Here is a 22,917-nt window from a genome sequence, read left to right on the forward strand (position 1 = left end):
ACTTTAAATCGGTGGGAATCAGGAAGAAATCGAAACAGGATAAACGATAACCGGCTAGTCACCGCATAAACCTTAACCGAAAGTAAACCTAGGTCTTGCCCTAAACCCAACGCTCTGGTCTCAAACATCTCAAGGCATGATATCTAAAAGATACGAGATCCTAAACCATGTCTCCCCGTTCGTATCTCAATGTTCTCGAAAATCGTAAAGATAAATAATTTTTACGAAAATCACGAACGAACCAACAGATTGAACGTCTCATCGGAATTAAATATGAGACGACAACTCATATTTACTTCAAATCTACTCAGGAAAACTCGAAAACGAAAATATTAATCATATAAATAACCGCGTAATACGGTAAGGGGATTCAAAGCCACCAACGGCCAATCCCGATAAACGATAAAAATGGCCAAAACAGGCCCGTACAAATCTCTCGGCCACAATCGGCCATAAACATGAAACAGAAAGACGAGCATCTCTCTTTCGATAACTATTCCACCTCTCATAATCCAAAGTCAAAGTCCTCGGACAACGAAGCACCGAACGCATCCGCGGGACGATCCACTTCCTCGCCATCATCGGGAAACCCAGTCGAAACCTCCTCGGTATCAGGGAAACCAGGATGGAATCCCAGAACCATTGAATCCGCTCGTCGATCGGAGGGATAAGCGCCTCAGCGTGGGCACGTTCATTCATCGCACTCTTCATCAAGCTCATTTCCTCCTCAAACGCATAGTCATCGGCTCGCGTCCTCCAAAGACTTCCGACCGAACCGCGACACTCACGAAAGTCACCCACCAAGGTAAAGGCATTCTTGAGGTTCCCATACTCAACCTGGAATTGAGAGGCACGAGTCTTCATCACCTCGATGATTTCCCTCTTGCCTTTCCTTTCCGCTTTGCGGATGGCCCGCGCATGATCATGAGTAAGTTGCGCCTCTCGCTCCAACATCTCGCCTTGCACGCGAGCGAGATCCCGCTCCGCTTTCTCCACTTTGAAGCAGTAGACCATGGCTTCTCTATGGCCCGCCTCAATGGCCGAGCCCAGCAAGCTCAAGCCCTGCAAAATCGATTGACATGTTATAAATATATATATACATAGCACAATCACCAAAAATTCTCAAAATATTAACCCCATTGATGATGCGAGCTCGAGTTAAAGCTTGGTCGCTACGTAGCGACCGAGCACTCGTCCAGCTCGGTCGCTGCGTAGCGACCGAGCTCGAGCCAAAGCTCGGTCGCTACATAGCGACCGAGCGACGACCGAGCGCTCGTCCCGCTCGGTCGCTACGTAGCGACCGAGCTCGAGCCAAAGCTCGGTCGCTACGTAGCGACCGAGCGATCGTCCCGCTCGGTCGCTACGTAGCGACCGAGCTCGACCAAGCTCGGTCGCTACGTAGCGACCGAGCGATCGTCCCGCTCGGTCGCTACGTAGCGACCGAGCTCGAGCCAAAGCTCGGTCACTACGTAGTAACCGAGGGATCATCCCGCTCGGTCGCTACGTAGCGACCGAGCACTCGTCCCGCTCGGTCGCTACGTAGCGACCGAGCACTCGTCCCGCTCGGTCGCTACGTAGCGACCGAGCACTCGTCCCGCTCGGTCGCTACGTAGCGACTGAGCTCAAGCCGAAGCTCGGTCGTTACGTAGCGACTGAGGGCTACATAGCAACCGGGCTCGAGCCGAATTTCAGTCGCTGTGTAGCGATTGGACCCTTCCGAACATCGATACGACATCAATCCATGCATTCTCGTCAAACCTTCGAATGCTATCTCCCGAAGACCGTAGCAAGCTCAGTCCATGTTTTCCGCTATTCAAATTCATCGATCAAACTTCGCGGATTAGAAACCCCGGAAAGTTCGTTCTTTATCAAAAAGAATTCGTAGTAAATGTGTCGAGTCGGAAGACGGCCCAAAGGGAACTAAAACACGACTTGAGGCTCATCCTACGATTTCTTAACCAAAAGCCCGTAAACCGCAGCACAGTTTACGCTTGGTCCACAAGGAAGGATAAATGTCAAGTTTCCGCGGATAAATACGGAAGTTTTGAAGATAATTGGAAGATCGGGAAAAATGGAATATCTCCATTTTTATGCTATGACGGCTTAAGGGCAGAAGAATAAATGCGTAAACCGACCTTGGAGCTAGTATATAAGGAGTCCTAGGCGAGGAGCATGGCAGAGGACTTTTCAGAGAAAACTTAGCACTTAGAGCAATTTAAGCAATTTTCCGTTTTTGTTATTTCGAGCTGCGACTCAATTAGGTTTAGCCGTCTTAGGGTTGCTAGAACTAGGAATCTCGCCGACAGCTCTCGAGCCCAGGCTTATACCTTGTTGTAAACGCTCATACGCAGATTCGGAATAAGATCTACTTTGCTCTCTTTTTTGATTTCTTATTCTTATCGTTGTTATTCTCGTGTTCTGATTGCTTGACGTGTGGTAATTAGCAGATATCCGGGTCCTCTGGGAAATTAGGGTTTTCCTAGTTTCCTTATTTAAACGGAAATCGACAGTGCGAATTTCGGTTCCCACACTAATCTAGCAAGAATGAAGACCACGCATTGTCGTTCCCGATACTCTCAACATTATGCACATGTAAGGCTTTCCGAAAGAGGCCTCACTCATCAAATAATGAAAGCTCAAAAGGAGGGAAGGGTTTTGGGAATGGTGTACCACTCGAGTTTGTCAAAAAGATTGGCGTAAAGGATGTGACAACTCAAGTGTGTATATCCATGACTCAGTACACAAGGGACCATAAGCAAGAAGCATTAAGTTCGTTCAGTTCAAACAAGGTTGTAGTTGGCTTCAAAGGTTGAGTTGCAGCAATCAACAAGTTTCAGGAAGAGTTTTCAAGGCTCGAAGCATACAAGTCTCTTTGAGAGGTGCATAAGCTACTCAGGTGCAAAGTAATGTTCTTTACAAAGCATTTCAAATCATTGCTCTCATTGCAAGTAGATGCAACCTATATGCTCTAGACTAGTCTAGAAATGCAAATGATGCAAACTAAATGATAATTTTTTTTTTTTATGCAAATAGGTATGCAATGCATGACTTAATGAAACAACATCGAAGCAAACATGATCAAATACTTGGTACCTCCCCCAAACTTAAATGACACAGTCCCTGTGTTGTCAAGGAGAGAGAGATACCCAAAAAGAGAAAACTAATATGCAAAAACGAAATGGTATATACAAGGGAAAGTAGAGAAGTACCTTCAAGGATAGTAAGTGGGGGCAGATGCCCCAGCATCGTTGTCGTCCGGTGGGAACGTGGTGTAGTAACCTCCATGTCCTGAGCTGTAGTCTCCATACCATTGTTGGCTCTGAACTTCTTCAATCTCAGCTTCACTTTCTGAAGAGGCTAGGGATGGAGACTTGTTTCCAGAGGCGGAAGGCTGAGTGGGTGGGTTCCTCCATTGTCGCTGGAGCTGTCTATCAGTGAGTGGGAAACCAAGATCAGTGGGCTGAGGTGGGGGCTGTGGGACTGATGTGTTCGCGAAGGCAAAGTCCGCTGAGCTACATCCAGCTATTCGTCCTCTGGTCAAGACATCGGCCACCTTCTTCATGAACTTGGCTGAAGTCTTTGCTTGCTTCTTCACCGTCTTGCTCAGCGCCTTGCACTTGTCCTTCAGCTTTTCGATTGTTCTGTCTTGTGCTTTGTTCCATCGCTGAAGTCGGCCAATGTGGTCATGAGCGTCACGAAGCGCACCAGGGGGAAGGACTCCATCATGTGGCTTGAAGTAGTAGCGTGGAGGTCCATAGATGGGTACAGATTCTTCCCTAGGAGGTTCCGTGAAGTCGTGTCTCGTCGGAACACTCCTTTTCCTTGGTGCAGCAATGGGACCGTGAGACCCGTGTTCTCCATGAAAGTCTTCTTGGGATAAGTTGAAGCTGATAGCTCCAGGTCTCTCCAAGCTCGTCAGTCTCTGGTTTGGAAGAACCACTTCGACCAGCTTGCCCTGCAAGTAGTAGTGGTAGACGCAGTCCTTCCCATACATCCCACTGAAATAGGTGGCAATCCTCAAGTAAGTGTCATCGATGAACTTAGGCCCTGTTGCGTCCGTTCCCAAGGGAACATTCAGAAATTGGAGCAGTGGTGTGATCATTCCGCCTATCCCAACCTTTGGTTGCGAATCAGTTGTGTACCATGCCCAGTCTCTGTAGTGCTCGAGACGATTCACGAAGAAGCTGACCATCCCGAAGGAAGCATAGATGTCATTGCTTGGAAGGGGCAACGTTCCAGGTGGGGCGTAGGGGCGGATAGCCGGACTGAGCAGTCGCATGTTTTCCTTGGTGACATTACCAGCTTGCTTCCGTGGGTAGAATGCATTGACGAGCATCCTATGGAGGTAGCGTACAGACGGGTGCCGGATATGTGAGTTCTTGTCAGCCCCGGTATAGTGCTTGTTTCCAGTGATTAACTTCCAAAGCTGAGCGGGGAGGTTTTCACACTTGGGAAGGGAGTAGTCTACCAAGTCTTGGAAACCCATGACTCTCCCAATGTCTTTGAAGTTCATGTTGTACTCTCTCCCATTGACCTTGAACTTTATTTTGCCCATCTTTGCCTCACGTGCGGAGCGTCATGGTAAATGACCTCAAGGGAAGACAAGAACTGACAGGAGACATCCCGGTAGGCAGGGTAGGCCATGGTGAGGAGTTTGGGCATCTTCAGGTGCCCCAGCATTGCCTCAATATCAGAATCGAGACCCACCTCCTTCAGCAAATCAAGGTCAGCGAATCTGGTTGGAGTCCAAGTTACCCCATTCAGCAAATGATGATACAGCTCTTCCTCAGATGGAGTTTTCGCCCTGTCTCTATCATCAGCAACCTCCTTCCCCTTGGACATCTTGGCCCTCTTTGTAGGAGCCTGCTCATCTGCACTTTCATCGCCACTCTCCTCATCTGTGGCAACTGCTATACTTTTTCCTGCCCTCTTCTCTTGCTCCTTTGCCTTCTTTGCAGCCACGGTTTGCTGTCGAGAAGTTCTTTGTGTCCCAGAACCAGCTCGTTCCGAGGTTAAAGCCTTTCCTCTCAACGAAGACTCTTGACTTTCAGGTTCTTGCCTCTCAGCATCCGACTTTCCCTTAGTTTTCCTAACCATTGTACCTGAGAAATACAAAACTTGAAAATGGATAAGTCGATTGACTTTGCAAATGTAAACTTCAAGAAGCAACGTAAAGAATCACAATTCTCAATCTTTTCTTCATGTGAAAATTACAAGACAAGTAAAATTCAATAATCAAAGTAATTCTAGAATGAGAGGGTTCTCTAATCAAACCTTTCAACACTTTAACATACTAACTCACCCACTAACACACTCAATTAGGATCAATTTCGAAAAGCCTCAAATCCATGAACCCTAATTTTGCCAAAGTTCAAATTAAGCTCAATTCCACCATCAATTCAACAACCCAACTTGATATATAAGCTTTCCCTAGTCTATTTTACCACAATCAAGCAAGAAAATGACCAAATTTCGATTTTCAAATTCTAGGGTTCATGGACCTACGAATTTGAATTTAAAAACACAATACCTTGCTTTGGATGAAAGGAAATGGGGAATGGGTGGTGAGGAATAGACTGTTGGGGCGAAAGCTTGGATTTAGAAACAAGAACTAGGAGACTTGGGTGAGAATTGAGAAAGTTAGGAGATTTTTGGTGTGGGTTTGTTTGAGAGAGTATAAGTGTTTGTGAGAGGAAGGGAGAGTGAAAAAGATGAAGGTTGTGGGTATAGGTAGGTCTAGGGTCGTCTGGTTAGGTTTAGGGCTGGTTAACTCGAATTAAACCGGACAAAATCGAAGAGGTACTTACCTGGACCGGCTCGGGAGCGACCTCACGTGGTCGCTGCGAGACGTCGCTCCAGTCACAGAAAACGCGAGCGACCTCACGTGGTCGCTGCGAGACGTCGCTCTGATCGACAGAAAACGCGAGCGACCTCACGTGGTCACTGCGAGACGTCGCTCCGAGAGCGACTCCCGAGCTCCGGACACCGAAAATGCGAGCGACTTGGACCAGTCGCTCTGATCACGTCGCTCTAGCTGGAGCGACCTTGTGGCGTCGCTGCAGAACCTCGCTCCCACGCTCGATTCTTTGCATTGACCGGATCGATGAACCACCTGAACACTACTTCAACACTTTTCCCCTTTTTTTTTTATGAAATATGATGAAAATGAAAATACCAATGCAATATGTACAAGGATACGCATGAGACTTCCTCCCAAGTGAGCTTGTTTTAAGTCTCTAGCTTGACTTTGCCTCCTTTTGGATTAGGCTGGGGTAGGATCAGACAGTGGAGTTGAAACTCCATCTTCCTCTGGTGCATCTGCCATGTAGAGCTTAACCCTTTGCCCATTGACTGTGAAGTCTCTTCCATCAGTACTCCACAAAACTATTGCTCCATATGGCTTAACCTCTTTGACCTTGAAAGGGCCGGACCACCTTAACTTAAGCTTTCCTGGAAACAACTTCAGTCTTGAGTTGTAGAGAAGAACTTGATCTCCTTCTTTAAACTCTCTCTTTAGGATATTCTTGTCATGGAAAGTTTTAGTCTTCTCCTTGTAGATCCTTGAGTTTTCAAAGGCATCCATTCTTATCTCATCAAGCTCATGTAGCTGAAAAAGCCTTTTCTCCTTGGCACTCTTGATGTCAAAGTTCAGCAACTTTACTGCCCAAAGTGCCTTGTACTCAAGCTCCACTGGTAGATGGCAAGCTTTCCCGTACACTAGGTTGAAAGGTGTGGTCCCCAGAGGTGTCTTGTAAGCTGTCCTATAAGCCCAAAGCGCATCATCAAATAATAACTGACCAATCCTTCCTTGTAATCCCCACAATCTTCTCCAGAATGGACTTGATCTCTCTGTTAGAAATCTCAACTTGACCACTTGTTTGAGGATGGTAAGGAGTTGCAACCTTGTGCTTAACACCGTTCTTCCTGAGAAGTCCCTCAAGCAGTTTGTTGATGAAATGAGACTCTCCATCACAGATTACAACTCTTGGAACTCTGAACCTTGGAAAGATGGTGCTCTTGAACATCTTGATTACCACTCTTGCATAATTGGTGGGACTTGCAATAGCTTCCACTCATTTGGAGACATAATCAACAGCTACCAGGATGTACTTGTTGCCATGTGATGATGGAAATGGCCCCATGAAGTCAATACCCCACAAATCAAACACTTCAACTTCAAGGATTGGATTCTGGGGCATTTCATTCCTCTTGGTGATGTTTCCCCTCCTTTGGCATGAATCACACCTTGAAACAAAGTCTTGTGTGTCCTTGAACATGTGTGGCCACCAGAATCCAGCTTGTAACACAACAGTCTTGAAGGTAGCGAAGTGGCCTCCATAAGATGATCCATGACACTGTGTAAGGATCCCATCAATCTCCTCATTAGCAACCACTCTCCTATAAAGTTGATCTTTGCAGAGAATGTAGAGGTAGGGCTCATCCCAGTAGTATCTCTTCACATCCTTGTAGAACTTCTTCTTGGCATAACCCACAAGATTCAAAGGCTCTTTTTCTGTGGCTAGGTAATTCACCAAATCAGCATACCAAGGTTCTTTCTCTTCTGTTGCCTTGACTTCTTCAAGCTTCCTTTCAGTCTCACAAACTGCTATCACTGCTCCAATAGCCATGATATGTTCCTCAGGGAGTCCTTCATCAATTGGAATGCCACTCTCCACTCTCAGCCTGGACAAGTGATCAGCTACACCATTCTCAACTCTTGGCTTGTCCTTGATCTCTAAATCAAACTCTTGCAGCAAAAGAATCCATCTCAAGAGCCTGGGCTTTGCATCCTTCTTCGCCAAAAGGTGTCTCAACGCAGCATGATCTGTGTAGACAATGACTTTAGATCCCACCAAGTAGCTTCTGAACTTCTCAAAGGCAAAGACAATGGCTAGCATCTCCTTCTCTGTTGTGGCATATCTCATCTGAGCATCATTCAGGGTTTGGCTCGCGTAGTAGATCACATGGGTCTTGCCATCTTTCTTCTGCCCCAAAACAGCTCCCACAGCATAATCACTAGCATCACACATGATCTCAAAGGGTAGATCCCAATTAGGTGGCTGGACAATTGGAGCACTGATGAGTTCACCTTTCAGCTTCTTGAAGGCTTCTAGACACTCCACATCAAAGCTGAAGGTGGCTTCTTTGCACAGCAGCCTGGTCAATGGTCTAGTGATCATGGAGAAGTCCTTTATGAATCTCCTGTAAAACCCAGCATGACCAAGAAAACTTCGGATGTCTTTCACTGTCTTTGGTGGGGGCAAACCAACCATAACATCGATTTTGGCCTTATCCACCTCAATCCCCTTCTCTGAAATCTTGTGCCCCAGCACAATCCCTTCTTTGACCATGAAGTGACACTTCTCCCAGTTCAGCACAAGGTTGGTGTCTTCACATCTCTGTAGGACCCTGCACAAATTTGACAAACAAGCAGAAAACGAAGATCCATAGACAGAGAAATCATCCATGAACACCTCCACAACATCCTCAATCAGATCAGAAAAGATCGACATCATGCACCTTTGAAAGGTGGCTGGAGCATTACATAGACCAAATGGCATTCTTCGATATGCGAAGGTACCATAAGGACATGTGAATGTTGTTTTCTCCTGATCATTGGGATGTATGGGGATCTGGAAGAATCCCGAATATCCATCAAGAAAACAATAGAATGGATGATTTGCAAGTCTCTCAAGCATCTGATCAATAAATGGAAGTGGAAAATGATCTTTTTTAGATGCAGAGTTCAGTTTGCGGTAATCAATACACATCCTATGCCCAGTGACTGTTCTTGTTGGTATCAATTCATCCTTGTCATTTTTAATCACAGTTATACCACCCTTTTTTGGCACAACATGCACAGGAGATACCCATTTAGAATCTGAGATAGGGTAGATAACACCAGCATCTAAGAGTTTAAGAATCTCTTTCTTTACAACATCCTTCAGGTTAGGATTTAACCTTCTTTGATGCTCGATAGAAGTCATTGATTCATCCTCAAGATGTATCCTATGCATACACAAAGAGGGTGATATTCCCTTGATGTCATCAAGTGAGTAACCTATTGCTTTTCTAAATCTTTTAAGTGTTTTCAAAAGTTCAGATAGCTCAGTTTCAGTAAGTTCACTACTCACAATGACTGGATAAGTTCCATTAGGACCAAGAAATGCATACCTTACACCATTGGGGAGAGGTTTAAGCTCCACTTTAGGCGCCTTAAGCTCGCTCCAGTCGTCTTGCTGGGTGTCCCCTTGTTGAATGACTGAGGCTTCCTGATGGACAATTTGAGGCAGCTCCTCATACTGATCCTTACTACCAAATCCTCTGTGTGAATCCAACATCATCCCATAGGCAGCACTCTCCAGGTTCTGAATCACTTCAGCTTCCCTCTCTATCGTCAAAGCATGTTGTAGAGGGTCTTCTAGTGACAACTCTTCAAGGAGCTCATCAGCAAGGGCATCCATCTCTTCAATGTAGAAAACTTGCCCTTGAACTGTTGGTTTCTTCATTACCTCCTTGATGTCAAAGTGAAGAACATGCCCTTTACCCAAGTGGAGATCAATCTTGCCCTCTTTCACATTAACAATTGCTCCTGCTGTAGCTAAGAAAGGCCTTCCAAGGATTAAAGGATCTGCAGCTTCCTCACCCATCTCAAGCACCACAAAGTCTGTAGGGATCTCATATTTTCCAACCATAACGGGGAGGTCCTCCAAGATACCCACAGGGTACTTCACTGAACGATCAGCCAATACCAGAGACAGTCTACACTTCTTGTACTGAGTGAAACCAAGCTTCTTAGCAACAGATAAAGGAATCAAACTGACACTAGCTCCCAAATCGCAGAGACATCTATCAAATACCATAGGTCCAAGAGCACAAGGTAATGTGAAGCATCCTGGATTTTTTAGCTTCTTTGGAACAACAAGCCTCTGGATGATGGCACTACACTCATGAGTGAGAATCATCATGCCCTTCATCTCCTTCTTTTTTGCAGCTACAACATCTTTCAGAAACTTGCTATATTGAGGAATCAGCATGAAAGCATCAATGATGGGCATTGTGACTTGAACTTCACTCATTTGCTTCTCAAATAGAGTTTTGTACTTCTCTAGCAGCTGCCTCTTGAATCTACCAGGGAATGGTAGTTTGGGTTCATAGGGAGGAGGAACAAAAGAATTCTCACTTGCTGGAGCAACAACTTCACCATCTTTCACTGTTTCTTCTCTTCCCCAACCTTTCCTTTACCTTTCGCTTCCACAATCTTCTCCAAGATTTCATCATTGATTTTCTCATCAACAATCACCACTTCATCGTCTATGTTGATGACAACCCCCTCACCTTGTTTCTCAGCATCCTTGGTGAGAGCTTTCTAAGGTAACTCCTTACCACTCCTGAGGGTGATAGCTTTCATGGTCTCCTTGGGGTTTTGTTCAGATTTTCCAGGTAAAGAACCTTGTTGGCGATTTTGTTGAGTGTTCATGGCAGCAAACTGGTTCTCCAAAGTTCTGAACTTGTTGTTGAGCTCATTGTAGCTTCCATCAATCTTTGAGTGAAGGTTCTTCAACTCATAGCCAACATGCTTCTCACTTCTTGTCTGAGACTCCAAGATTTGTTTTAGTAGGGCATCAGTGCTGCTGACTTGAGGAGTAAAGGTAGAAGTAGTAGGTTGTTGTTGGGCAGGTTGTTGTGCTTTGGTATTGAAACCAGGAGGAGAGTTTTGTTGAGGTAGATAGCTGCCTTGCTGGTTGTTCCGAGGCTGATAACCACTATGTTGGTTGTTGAGGTAAGATCTCTGTTGGTAGTTGTTGTACTGAAAGTTTGGCTCTTTCTTGTACCAGCTACCATTGTTAATGATGAAGCACAGCCCTTCTTTCCCTTCCAAACCATCAACTTCCTAGACAACGGGTGTGGCTTCTTTGTTTGGGTTACCAACAAAGTGCAGCTGCTCCTGGGTGGCCTTATCAGCAATGAGAATATCAATCTTATCCTGGAGAGCCTTTAACTCCTTCCTCGTCTGCTTGTCATCTGTTCGACTGCCTCTGTCGTGGTCTCCACTGTAGACTGCATCACTCTTGACCATGTTGTCTACCAACTGTTCTGCATCCTCCTTTGTTTTTCCCAAGAAGAACTCATTGCTAGCTGTATCCAATCTGGCTCTGTACTTAGGAAGAGCTCCTCTGTAGAATGTGCTCAGCAGGCTTTCCTTAGAGAATCCATGATGAGGGCATTGAGCTTGGTAGCCTTTGAATCTCTCCCAGGCTTCACTGAATCCTTCCAAGCCTTTCTGTTGAAAGTTGGAGATCTCATTTCTCAGCTTAGCAGTTCTTGAAGTAGAGAAGAATTTCTCCAAGAAAGCTTTCTTGCAGTCATCCCAAGTGGTGATTGAGTCGCTTGGTAGAGACTTCAGCTTTAAGGCATCCTCAGACACACCATTGATTTTTGACAACCCACAGTAGCTGTCGAACCTGTCCAAGTGATCAAATGGGTCCTCTAGAGCCAAGCCATGATACTTGTTGTTCTCGATCACGTTGAGGAGTCCTGATTTGATCTCAAAGTTGTTGGCTGCTACAGCTGGTGCTCGGATTCCCAATCTATGACCATGAATGTTGGGGCGGTCATAAGTGCCAATGTGTCGAGCTGCTCGCTGTTGGTTTTGTGGAACGTTGTTGGCATCATTTTGAGGTATGTCTCCCATATCAGTATCCAATCTCTCCAAGTGAGACTGTTGCTCTTCTTCTATTCTCTTTCTAGCACACTCTCTCTCTAAAGCTCTGATGTTTGCGGCTCTTGGAACTAGGTTTGATGGAGCCCTGCTCCTCAAGTTCATACACCTGTAAATTAAAAGGAGGTGAAGAAGGAGAATCAGTAACAAAAGAAAATAAAAATGACTTAGTCTCAAGCAAATGACTAAATCCCAATGTTCAAATATACTCATAATTTGGCAACGGCGCCAATTTGATGTTAGGAGTTTTCAAGGCTCCTAAGACAAATGTTGTAGTATAAATGATTGTCGAACCAATTCTAAGGGATTTCAAGCACTGAGAATGCAAGTACTTACTTAATCTAAATGCAACCGATGATTTAAAGGGTTTTCTAAACTAATGATTAATACTAATGCAGTTTCAGAATAATAAAAACGGTAAATGAGTTGACTTTCTTAACTAAGGAAAATGAGAACTCATGGGCATAGGAATTAGACCTTGGGTGATCAAGTTTCGAACTAAGGATGGCAGACGAACAATCAAACTATCAACCTTAAGCTTAGACACGATCTTAAACAAACTCTATGTCTAGATGAATGTTCATTTACTAACACATTTCAAACAACAAATGTTTTTGGTTGAATAATATGGAAGCAATCTTTACTAACAGGTCTAAGGCTACCTTAGCACTTCTAACAACAAATGTCTTTGGCAAAATATGCTAAAAGCTTAGAAGAGTTGTTTCAGGCATTTCATCTAACACCTTTTGGGTGGGAAATGCCTAAAGATCAACTTTTGAGAAGCTAACTCAGAAGATGCATTATGATTATTCTACTAGCAAGGTTTTGGAATGACCTACTCTAAAACATCCTACCTCTAACCTAATCACCCTTAATTTTCCTAACCCATGAATTCAAATGGTGATTACTCACTACTCTTCATGATTCCTCTTAAACTCATTTTGGATTTCAGATTAATCTTACAGAGGGATGCAACAACGAATTGGAAACACAGAATTGCAATAACTAGATGAACAAAGATGATTTAAAAGATGAACTTTCCAAAGGTTTTTCTTTAGAACAAAAGATAATCTGTCTGGTGGCTGCTAAAGGTACTTAAAACATAGGTTTTCAAAAGTAAAAACTTGCATAAAGAAATGACCAAAAGGCCCTTAGAAAACATGAACTCGGCCAAACAAATAGACGCGGAGCAACCTCGGTTATTTTTCTCGTGTCAATCCTATCTATCTTCGATATTTTTCTCCTTTTTGTGTCATTTTGGTTATTGCTCGATATAAATATTGATTTTTTAGTTTATTCTCATTTCTTTCTTTTATTTTGGCATGAGATTTAGAAAATGTTTAAGATTCAAAATTATTAAAGAGATACATACTTAGGTTAAGATTTGCGCCTTGTGCAGAATAAATACTTATTTTATATTTTTCTGCATAATATGAAATAATAAAATAGTAAATAAATATTAAATAACTAAGAAATCAGTTACTATAATGTAATAAATTGGCTTGCACATATAAATCAAATGACCGCTCTTGTTTATTCGCAACCATTTTAGAATAAATAAATCAAAACAATCAATCTTATCTATCGTATATGATATATAATTAAATTTAAACGATATGAAGTATATATATATATATATATTAACATAAACACCTATTAAAATAAAATAATTTATTTATATGATTTTATTATCATTGTATCTTATTATAGAAAAAAATTTAAACATTGATCACAAAAGTTTATGTGAGACTTTTAACAGTTTTAGTAATTTATACTCGTTTTGAAAAATTCAAAATACAACATATAAAAAAAATCTAAATTTTTAATATATGATTAATGTAATTGTGTAATTTATTTTAATAGTAAAGAATTAAACAAAAATGATAGAAACATACAGATTATTAGCAAATCTTCATTATTTAAAATCATTAATTACTATATATATCATAATCACATTATGTAATTCCGTAGGTTTTATTTAAGGAAATAATGGGGGTGATTGGTAGTGTCTGTAGAAGCTGGGGACAGCCTTTTTAATTTCTAGAGTCATCTTTTAAAGCAATCATGCTTTTATTTTAGAAGTTGTAGACAGACTTTTAATTTCTACAGCCACTTTTAAAAGCAATCATGCTTTTATTTTTAAAATTGAATCCAAAGCCAAAACATTAAAAAATGAAATATGCTAGTTTTAAAAAGCAATTTCTCTAGAGCTTTTATTTAGTGCTCTGAAAAATTTCTACAGCAAAATAAATTAAAGCCAAAGCTAAAAATTTAAAGCCTAAATCTTAGTGCAAAAAATAAAAAGCCACAGCTTCATCCAATCAAACCCAATATATAATAAATAGCCACTTTGTTTTAGTTAATATCATATGATATCATATGGTTGGTATTAAATGTTTCTAGTGAGATATAAAAATCGAATTGGACCAACATGTTTTTCAATTTCAATGTGAAGTTGACACGTAAGATTAATTAATTACCTGATTGATTGACACATAAACAAGAGATCTTTTTTAATTATTACGAAATTGAGGTTATATTTATTTCCGAAAGTCTTAACTCTCTCTTCTTGACAATCAACCTCAAGCTACTTCATTGCTCATTTTTGTTGATATCTAAGTTCTTTGGTTCCATTGTAGTTGTTGATTGCCTATTGCCTCAACCTAGTACTCGACCACCAAACATTCTTACCGTTGTCTAGATTACTCGCTTTAATGTTTGAATGGTATTGGGACTAAAATATTTTGCATGTTTTTAAGAGATACTTTAGTTAGTGTCTTCATATCATCTTGTGCAGTTTCATTTTCTCCTTAATAGTTAGACAGATTCAGACTAAGATATTTCCCTACAACAGCAAAGTGTTTGATGTTTATTAGTGATGCAATGTAACTTGTTAGAAATGACGCATGCATCTACCACAGGCGGGTCTATACTTGCCATTATAATCATGTAGCATATTCGCCCATATATATATATATATAGTTTTCTTAAGATTCAAGGTTATGCATAAACATCTAAACTAGTTTCAAATTATAGCCTTAAAGAGAAAAGCTAATGGCTCAAATTTCATTGAAATCTCTGGCATACTCACTTCAATAATTTTATTCTTCTTTTTGTTGGTTGAAGTCTAAATTTCTTCATTGTTTTACAATTTCTATAGATATGAAAATATATCTTTGCAAGGTTAGAATTTAGAAACATTAATAACGAAAAATACTTAATTCGCAAAAGGGAATCTGTTGAATAATTGTTAGTATAGACTATAGACTATAGAAAATAGACGTAATGATCTAGTCTTTATCCAACTCTCGAAACTTGAAATATAAGGTCTTATAATGACAACATGAAGACAACTCGAGCCTCTAGGCAATCATTTACCATTGTATAAGTTTTTTTCAACGAGTTATTCGAATATCTAACCCACAAATTTCAAAGTCCACTGATTGGTCTTCCACCTCAACATGTCAAGAGTTGGAAGGCCAATCAAATTACTACAAAAGTTTCAAGATATGGAATGGAAAACGGTACGAGGAAAGGGTAAACGTAGTCGTCGAAGCCGTGGGAACCATCTTCCAACTACCTAGGTCTTTCATCTCACTCTTGTATCACTAAATTTATTTTCATAAGTTTTTATTTTCTAAGATATTTCTTAACTAAATATGAGGTTTGTCTCATCGTATTTTCTCAAACTTATGGTTTTTTAACCATACATTTGTATGTTCCTATGTTTTTAAATTTGAATGCCCTTTTACAAAAAAAAATAAAATTCAAAGTCCAAAAAAGATTTTCTAGGGTGTATCTATATAGAAACATGCAATGCATAGTTGGAGGTGTGCTCGGGTAAGTCATAAGTGGAACCACTTTAACCACGAATATGTTGGATGAAAGTTAGGCACGCTTTGACATCATCCTAAAGTCAGCTTTCACGAAATCCTTCTTGGTCCTTTAACCCAAGATGCATGTATAATCACACCATTAAATAACATTAGATGTATTTTAAAAGTGAGTTATTCCGTTAACATAGTATGATATTAGATTACGTGTGGTGGACAACCAGTCGGCAAGCTGTTCATTAGGCAGGCCACTTCTGAAGACAAGAATAAAAGTGTGTGTCCTTTTTAGTGTACCTTGTACCCCATATTTTGGCTTCTCCACCATGAGCCTGTATAAGGGTATGCCGTGGGGGATTGGCTTCACTTCAAGATCCTTAATTATGTACACATATACACGAGGATGGTATTGATAATATTGATGATGATGGTTATGAATCATAACTTATGATGGTCATAATAAGTAGGATTTTGTTTCAGCTAAGGGACTTAAACTCGACAAGAGAAAATAGCTTGTTAAGGGGCAAAAGAGAAGTAACAAAAGGTTAAATAAAGTGGAAACTCCAACAAAGATATCATTCTCTTTTGAGTGGATTAGCTCCACGCTTAATTAAGGCGCATATCAATACAACTTACGTGGGTCCCAATCTAATTCTTATGTTCCTTCCAATATTTACAGTTTTGTATAATATACGTAATTATTTTATTATCAACTCCCTAATTCGGATTATTATTTTGCTAACGACGATGATGTAGTTACAAAATTGCAAACTCTTAATTCATCCACTGCTTTTAAAAAACTGAACGTCATATAACTATTCAGTCTACCTCTAATATTTGATTACATCAAATACTTGGGCGTAAATGTGTTAGAATTGTAAGCTATACTAAACTCTTCTATAAACTGAGGAGATCAGTTTGAGCTTGGACTATAAACATTGCAACTATTCAAAGAACCCTATACTAATATATATATTTATACCTCAATCAAGAGAATGATTTTTATAATTAGTAAAATAATTTAAATTTAATGTCCTAAATTTTAAACTCTGAAACCATAAGTCTTAAATTCGAAGCAAAAAAATAAATAAAAAATCTTAAATATAATTTATGCTAAACTCCAAACTTAAAAATATTCTGTTTTCTTAACTGTGAAAAGGTTTGTCTTCAGAAGAAAATAACAATCTTTAGTAGTCCATTTTTATGTTCATTATCTTTACTATCCCTATCAAATGGTAACTTTTTAAAAGAGGAAAAGAAAAATAATCAGATTATTGAAATGTCAAAACATCGTTCAACGCCGTCCATGGGGAACTCACAAGTATACATATGTAGGGCGTGTACTGGTCATGGACCCCACCATAATGGGCAGTGAGGCAATATCGTAATAAAAGAGACTGCGCGTGTTGTTTCATGATGTATCGCAGTGAGTGATGTGTATTTCATATTTCCACAATCCATGCTTTGTAGAGGTGTCGTGTTTTGCTGCACTCCTTCACCATTCCTCTACGTTCTATTCATATAATATAACATCATGGGTTTTTGAATAGTAAACCAATAGAGAAAGAGAGCCTTCAAACTGATTTTGTCTTAAATCTTTTTGTAATGTAGCTTGTTCTACATTTTTATAATTTAAGAAAAATCCCAAGAACAATACATCTCTTTTGGACTAGAGTGAGCAGTTCAAGGCTCTTTCCAAACAAAGCAACACTCGAACTCAGGGAAGCATGACCACACGATGGTGGTCTAGTGATTGGGAGTTTTAAGTTTTTTTTTTTTTTTGATAATCCAGGGATTCCCCACTTACGTGGTCATTCTCCTGGGTCCGGTTAGGCAGCGGTCCACTTCACCCGGGAAGGCTTTATCTGGGCTGGGGACAAGGCCCAACACCCAGTACCGCATTTGGTGATAGAATTGGCAGTTCGCCTCCGCCTGGCGTCGAACCCGTGAGCATGACAATTGGTTCACATGGTCCTTACCAAGTGAGCTACTTCATCCCGTCAAGCATTCCACTATGCTATATCATATGACCACGTAGATATAGACTTATTGTTTACGGCTTACTAAAATAACCGAAGAAAAGTTCCATTTGCGAATTGCACCTCCACTTGATAATAATCTGGATCCTTCCATATGGTTACAATACTCCCATGTTAAAAAATGTAGGGGAGCGTCCACATTTATTAAGTTTTGTTTTACTGTTCTATTTACGGAACTATTTTGGGATAGTAGATTGTTTTACTTCTCCTTCAATTCAACACAGTTCTCAAACTTTTGCATGGAGTTGGATTTGAACTAACATGCTCAAAAATCTTTACAGAGGTGACAATATTGTCTCTTGCATTAACGGATCAGTAAACCATATTACTTCCAATAATATTATACTTGAAACTGTAGATTACTAATTAGTAATTAGACATGATTATAAAGAAAGCATAAATGGATTGATTGAAGTAAACATGCGGCCGAATTCTGGCGGATGATATTTGTAGTAATCATTACCCAGTCTCATGCCAACGAGATTGATCATTGTACAAAGAAAACCTCGTTAGAGCATTTTCAAAGAGACACAAAAATTTCCTATATATTGCACACTAAAATAGAATAACTCTATTATAGAGTTGAATTTGCTCCAATAGTTCACTTTATAATAGAGTTACTCTATAATAAAGGAAATATAGAATAATGTTGATTTTTCACTCCAAATATAGAATTAAAAAACAACATTACTCTATATTTCATTCTATTATACAGTGAACCGTTGAAGCAAATTCAACTCTATAATAGAGTTACTCTATTTTAGAGTGAAATACAGAATAATTTTTTGTGTACCATTGGAGATGCTCTTATCCCATTCATCTAACTAGACTGTACAGAGATATTCTTTTCCATCGTAACTAGTGAACATTAGGAGGGACCTAACAAATCGTATATTCCTCCTCTAAAAGTAATTTAGGTTGCACCCTCTATAAAAAGGTAAGAGTTGGCTTCTCTCTGATCATATCAATATCACGAAGCAATATTACTCCTCTCTATCTCATCTTTCTTCTCTCGGGTCTATATCTCTTTCTGTTTTCTTAACTTGTTGGATATGGGAGAAGTCGTAGAGATCATGTTCGGAAATGGATTCCCGGAGATTCACAAAGATACGACACCCATTCAAACCCTCCACTCCAACCAGCAGGAGTGCCATTGGTACGAAGAAACCATTGATGATGATCTCAAGTGGTCTTTTGCCCTTAACAGGTTTTCTTCGTTTAGTTTTGTCTTAACTTCGCATACTTTTTTTATCTCATTTTCCTAATCATTCTTTTTGTTTTTCTTTTCCTCTATATAATAGTGTTCTCCATAAAGGAACTAGTGAATACCAAGACATTGCTCTTTTGGACACCAAACGTTTCGGAAAGGTGCATTTTCCTCAATTAGTAGTTTTTTTTTTTTGTATAGCTTTGATTAACAATAAATTATTTAGAGCATCCCTATATTGTATAGTATGAATAAATGGTAATGAATTAAACAGGTGCTTGTGATTGATGGGAAAATGCAAAGTGCAGAAAGAGATGAGTTTATCTACCATGAATGTCTGATCCACCCGGCCCTCCTTTGCCACCCCAAGTAGGCACTCAAAATAATTTTACTATTAATTCTCTGAAAGACAACTACTATTGAAAAATGCTTACATGAACATGTTATATAAACATACTCTCAAACGGTAAGTGGAATTGGATTAGTTATTTACATAAACTATTGTTTGCTCTCTATATAGCCCCAAGACAGTGTTTATAATGGGAGGAGGTGAAGGCTCAGCCGCAAGAGAAATATTAAAACATAAGACGATCGAAAAAGTGGTCATGTGTGATATTGATCAGGTAATTAAACCTGTTATCTCTTTAATCTTTATGCATACATTTATACATTCCTAAAACACAAATGTCTTTTTCCAGGAAGTTGTTGATTTTTGCAGGAGATTTCTGACCGTTAACAGCGACGCTTTTTGTAACAAGAAGCTTGAGCTTGTTATCAAAGATGCAAAGTAAGGAAACTAAAGAAAATTGAAAACAAGATTTATGACTTTAAATGTTCTTTTTCTTGATAAATACTTGAAATTCTCTTAATTTAATTATAATAACTTGGATGTGAAAAGGGCTGAATTGGAGAAAAGGGAAGAGAAGTTTGATATCATAGTGGGAGATTTAGCTGACCCAGTAGAAGGTGGGCCTTGTTATCAGCTCTACACCAAATCCTTCTACCAAAACATCCTTAAACCCAAGCTTACCCCTAATGGCATTTTTGTTACTCAGGTCTTTCATTTTTCCTTGTTAGTTTATAATTTAGGGGGGAAAAGCTAATAAAAACACTTTATTTAATTTAACACTTTTTCACATTCTTAAAAATATAGGCCGGGCCAGCAGGGATATTCACTCATAAAGAGGTGTTTACGTCAATTTACAATACCTTGAAGCAAGTCTTCAAGCGTAAGATAGCTTCTTTGTGTCTTTTATATACTTTTTGTATACATGTGAGTTCATTGTGATGATTAACTATTCAATGAAAACAGACGTTAAGGCTTACACAGCACATGTGCCGTCATTTGCGGATACGTGGGGATGGGTGATGGCATCAGACCAAGAATTTGAGGTAGAAGTGAATGAAATGGATCAAAGAATCGAAGATAGAGTGAAAGGCGAGTTGATGTATTTAAACGCTCCTTCTTTCCTCTCTGCTGCTACTCTCAACAAGACCATCTCTCTCGCGTAATTTCCACACAGAAAAATTCTCTTGCTTTTTGGTTAATTAATTAATGAATTTACAGACAAAATCTGAATCTAAAACTGACAGGCTGGAGAAGGAGACTGAAGTTTATAGCGAAGAGAACGCGAGATTCATTCATGGTCATGGTGTGGCGTACCGGCATACTTGAAGAAGAACCGGGTTCAGTTTCATTAATACCACAGCATGTCTAAAAAGCCGGTTTTGTTTCTCCGCACATGCATAACCGGGCGTTGTCTTCATTACTTTAGCTGCCTTTTCTTTTCTACAATTGCTTGTTCCTCAAGTTACTCTTTGTTCAGTTTGGTTAAAAAACTATATTGCGAGCCCCATCTTCATTGATGCTTTCAACATATTATTTACTTGTCTACACCAAATTCTAGAGATCAAAACCTAGGTCAATTATAATGTTAAGTTGTCTAACAAACTGAAAAAGGCGCCGAGGCCCGCGAAGATGCAGGAGAGTATCGATTCAAGGTATCACTGGGCATTTTGTGATTCTTTCATTGAGTGGAAGTGGAAAGATTGATTGATCTTTTGTAAGCAGAAACCTAGTGGATGGCGACACGGCCACGCTGCAGATGATTGTTGAGAATACGGCGGGAAAGAATCAGACGGGAGGGAGCAAAGACACTACTCTCAGCTATGAAAAGAGTATGAGAGGTGGCTTCAATCTTGGCGACCAGTCGATGGAGCTGGGATCGACGAAGAGAGTAATTGACCTTAACATACTGAAAAAAGTGTTTGAGGAGAGGCGCCTGAAGAGTCAGGGTTGTGTCGACACGACGGTGATGCAGGTGCCGGAACCGAGGAATCCTCAGAAAGGATGGTTTGGCTTTGGCTTCACAAACTCGAAAAAGTCCAAGGAACAGAGTCTTGTAGGTTCAAGTTGAGGTTTTTGTGATTCTTTTGATGACTTAGCTAGTGGAGTGAATGATCTTTTCGTAAATAGGAAGTGAAAAGCTTGATCTTTAGTAACTTTTTATGAAAGATAAAGATTTGAGAAAAGATGTGATTTTTTTTTTTGTGTGATTCTCATTATCCATTTTTGTATGCAATTCTTTTTTGCTATGCATGTACACAGAACATGGGATGGTCAAGCAACCAACCTCAAGATACAGCCGCAAGATTTAAGTTAATTATGTTTTGTAACTTTGATTGTATGTTTCGCACTTCATATCTTGTTTGTTTAAGTGAACGTATTTATTTGTTATTGCTTGGTTCTGGTTCTATGTGGTGAAACTGCTGGAAGCTCTAAGAAGATTGTAGGCCTCACAGCTCCTTCATTGACTACTAGGTAAGTTAAATGTGTATGTGTCTTAATTTGAGTTGTTTTTTACAATCCATGCCTGGTTGGTTATTGGATATTTTTTTTCTGCGTAGTGAAACCGTTGTAAGCGCTGAGAAGATTGTAGAAAGGTAAGTGAGACATGTTTTATTACACATTGGGAGATTACTTGTTAATTTTTTTTATGGTATGGCAGTGGGAGGCATCATGATGACCTTGATCAGAAGTTGCACCCACAAGAGATCTTTAACAAAAGAAGGTAAAGCTTTCTGATAGATTCGGATTTAATTATGGGTTTACAACTTAAAACCAATTGGTAATTAGTGGATTGACCCTAACCCTTTATATATTACTTAATGTCCCATTGATTTTCCAATGTGGGATACATATCCTTAATATCGGTCCATCCTCGAGATGATGGCTCTTATCGGCCAGAAATCTCGAAAAAATTTTAAGACAGTTATACTCGGTCGAGCGAGTCAATTACGACCTATATACCCGGTCGGGTAGGGTTAATATTAATTAGGGGTTTAACTTATTAGGATCTGGGCTCTGATACCATGTTAGATTCGGGTTTAATTATGGGCTTCCAACTTAAAACCAATTGGTAATTAGTGGATTGACCCTAACCCTTTATATATTACTTAATGTCCCATTGATTTTCCAACGTGGGATACATATCCCTTAATACTTTCTTTATACATTAGTTGTAAACATGATTTCTTCCGAATATGCTTTGTTTAAATATTTTTCTTAACAGTAATGAACTTTGATTTCACTGGCGTGAGAAGAAGGGTGATGATGATGAGAAACATCCACCATATCAAAGGTCAGTCTTCTCGGAGGAGGTTCACTCTTTTATACTTCCATCCGCTACCGTTTTGAGAATTTTCAGCCAGATTGGTCAACTTATCTACCAAAGGAAGCTTGGTAGAGCCGAGGATCAACTAGAGCTTTCATCCAGATTGGTCGACTTATCTATCAAAGGAAGCTTGGTGGAGCCGAGGATAAACTAGAGCCTACGTATGATAAGGTGGATTTCTTATTTGGCATCTCTATATACTTGTATCTTGCATCAAGAATGGATATTCGCTTGGTACCGAGAACACCATGAGGAATCTTCTTGAAAATCTCTTGGATCATTGATGAGTGTATTAGTCTTTCCACGGGGCTTGGAGCGTTAGCAATAATGAACAATATTATAAAAAGAAACAAGCATTATCAATGCTTTCACATATATAATAATATTCTATAAAAATATATCATGTATACAATGATATTTAAAAGTTAGAAATATTTAGTAAATT

General features: G+C 40.0%; 2 protein-coding genes and 1 non-coding gene across 3 annotated transcripts; all 3 read left to right on the forward strand.

Annotated features, from left to right (window-relative positions):
• The first annotated feature begins 11,210 nt into the window (after window positions 1-11,210).
• LOC125593571 lies at window positions 11,211-11,317 on the forward strand. The gene has a single exon (XR_007329474.1). It is a non-coding gene; the product is annotated as a small nucleolar RNA R71 (small nucleolar RNA).
• A 7,208-nt stretch (window positions 11,318-18,525) lies between these two features.
• LOC106367869 (thermospermine synthase ACAULIS5) lies at window positions 18,526-20,675 on the forward strand. The gene is made up of 9 exons (XM_013807730.2): window positions 18,526-18,798; window positions 18,893-18,959; window positions 19,073-19,167; window positions 19,319-19,421; window positions 19,497-19,585; window positions 19,697-19,853; window positions 19,952-20,027; window positions 20,111-20,306; window positions 20,392-20,675. The coding sequence occupies exons 1-9, from the start codon at window positions 18,644-18,646 to the stop codon at window positions 20,471-20,473; spliced, it is 1,020 nt and encodes a 339-aa protein (XP_013663184.2). The 5' UTR covers window positions 18,526-18,643; the 3' UTR covers window positions 20,474-20,675.
• On the forward strand, window positions 20,562-21,397 carry LOC106367871. Its single transcript, XM_048767436.1, has 2 exons — window positions 20,562-20,799; window positions 20,870-21,397. The coding sequence occupies exons 1-2, from the start codon at window positions 20,777-20,779 to the stop codon at window positions 21,213-21,215; spliced, it is 369 nt and encodes a 122-aa protein (XP_048623393.1). The 5' UTR covers window positions 20,562-20,776; the 3' UTR covers window positions 21,216-21,397.
• The last annotated feature ends 1,520 nt before the right edge of the window (window positions 21,398-22,917 follow it).

This window comes from Brassica napus, chromosome C9 (genome assembly GCF_020379485.1).
Source record: "Brassica napus cultivar Da-Ae chromosome C9, Da-Ae, whole genome shotgun sequence".
Lineage (NCBI taxonomy): Eukaryota > Viridiplantae > Streptophyta > Magnoliopsida > Brassicales > Brassicaceae > Brassica > Brassica napus.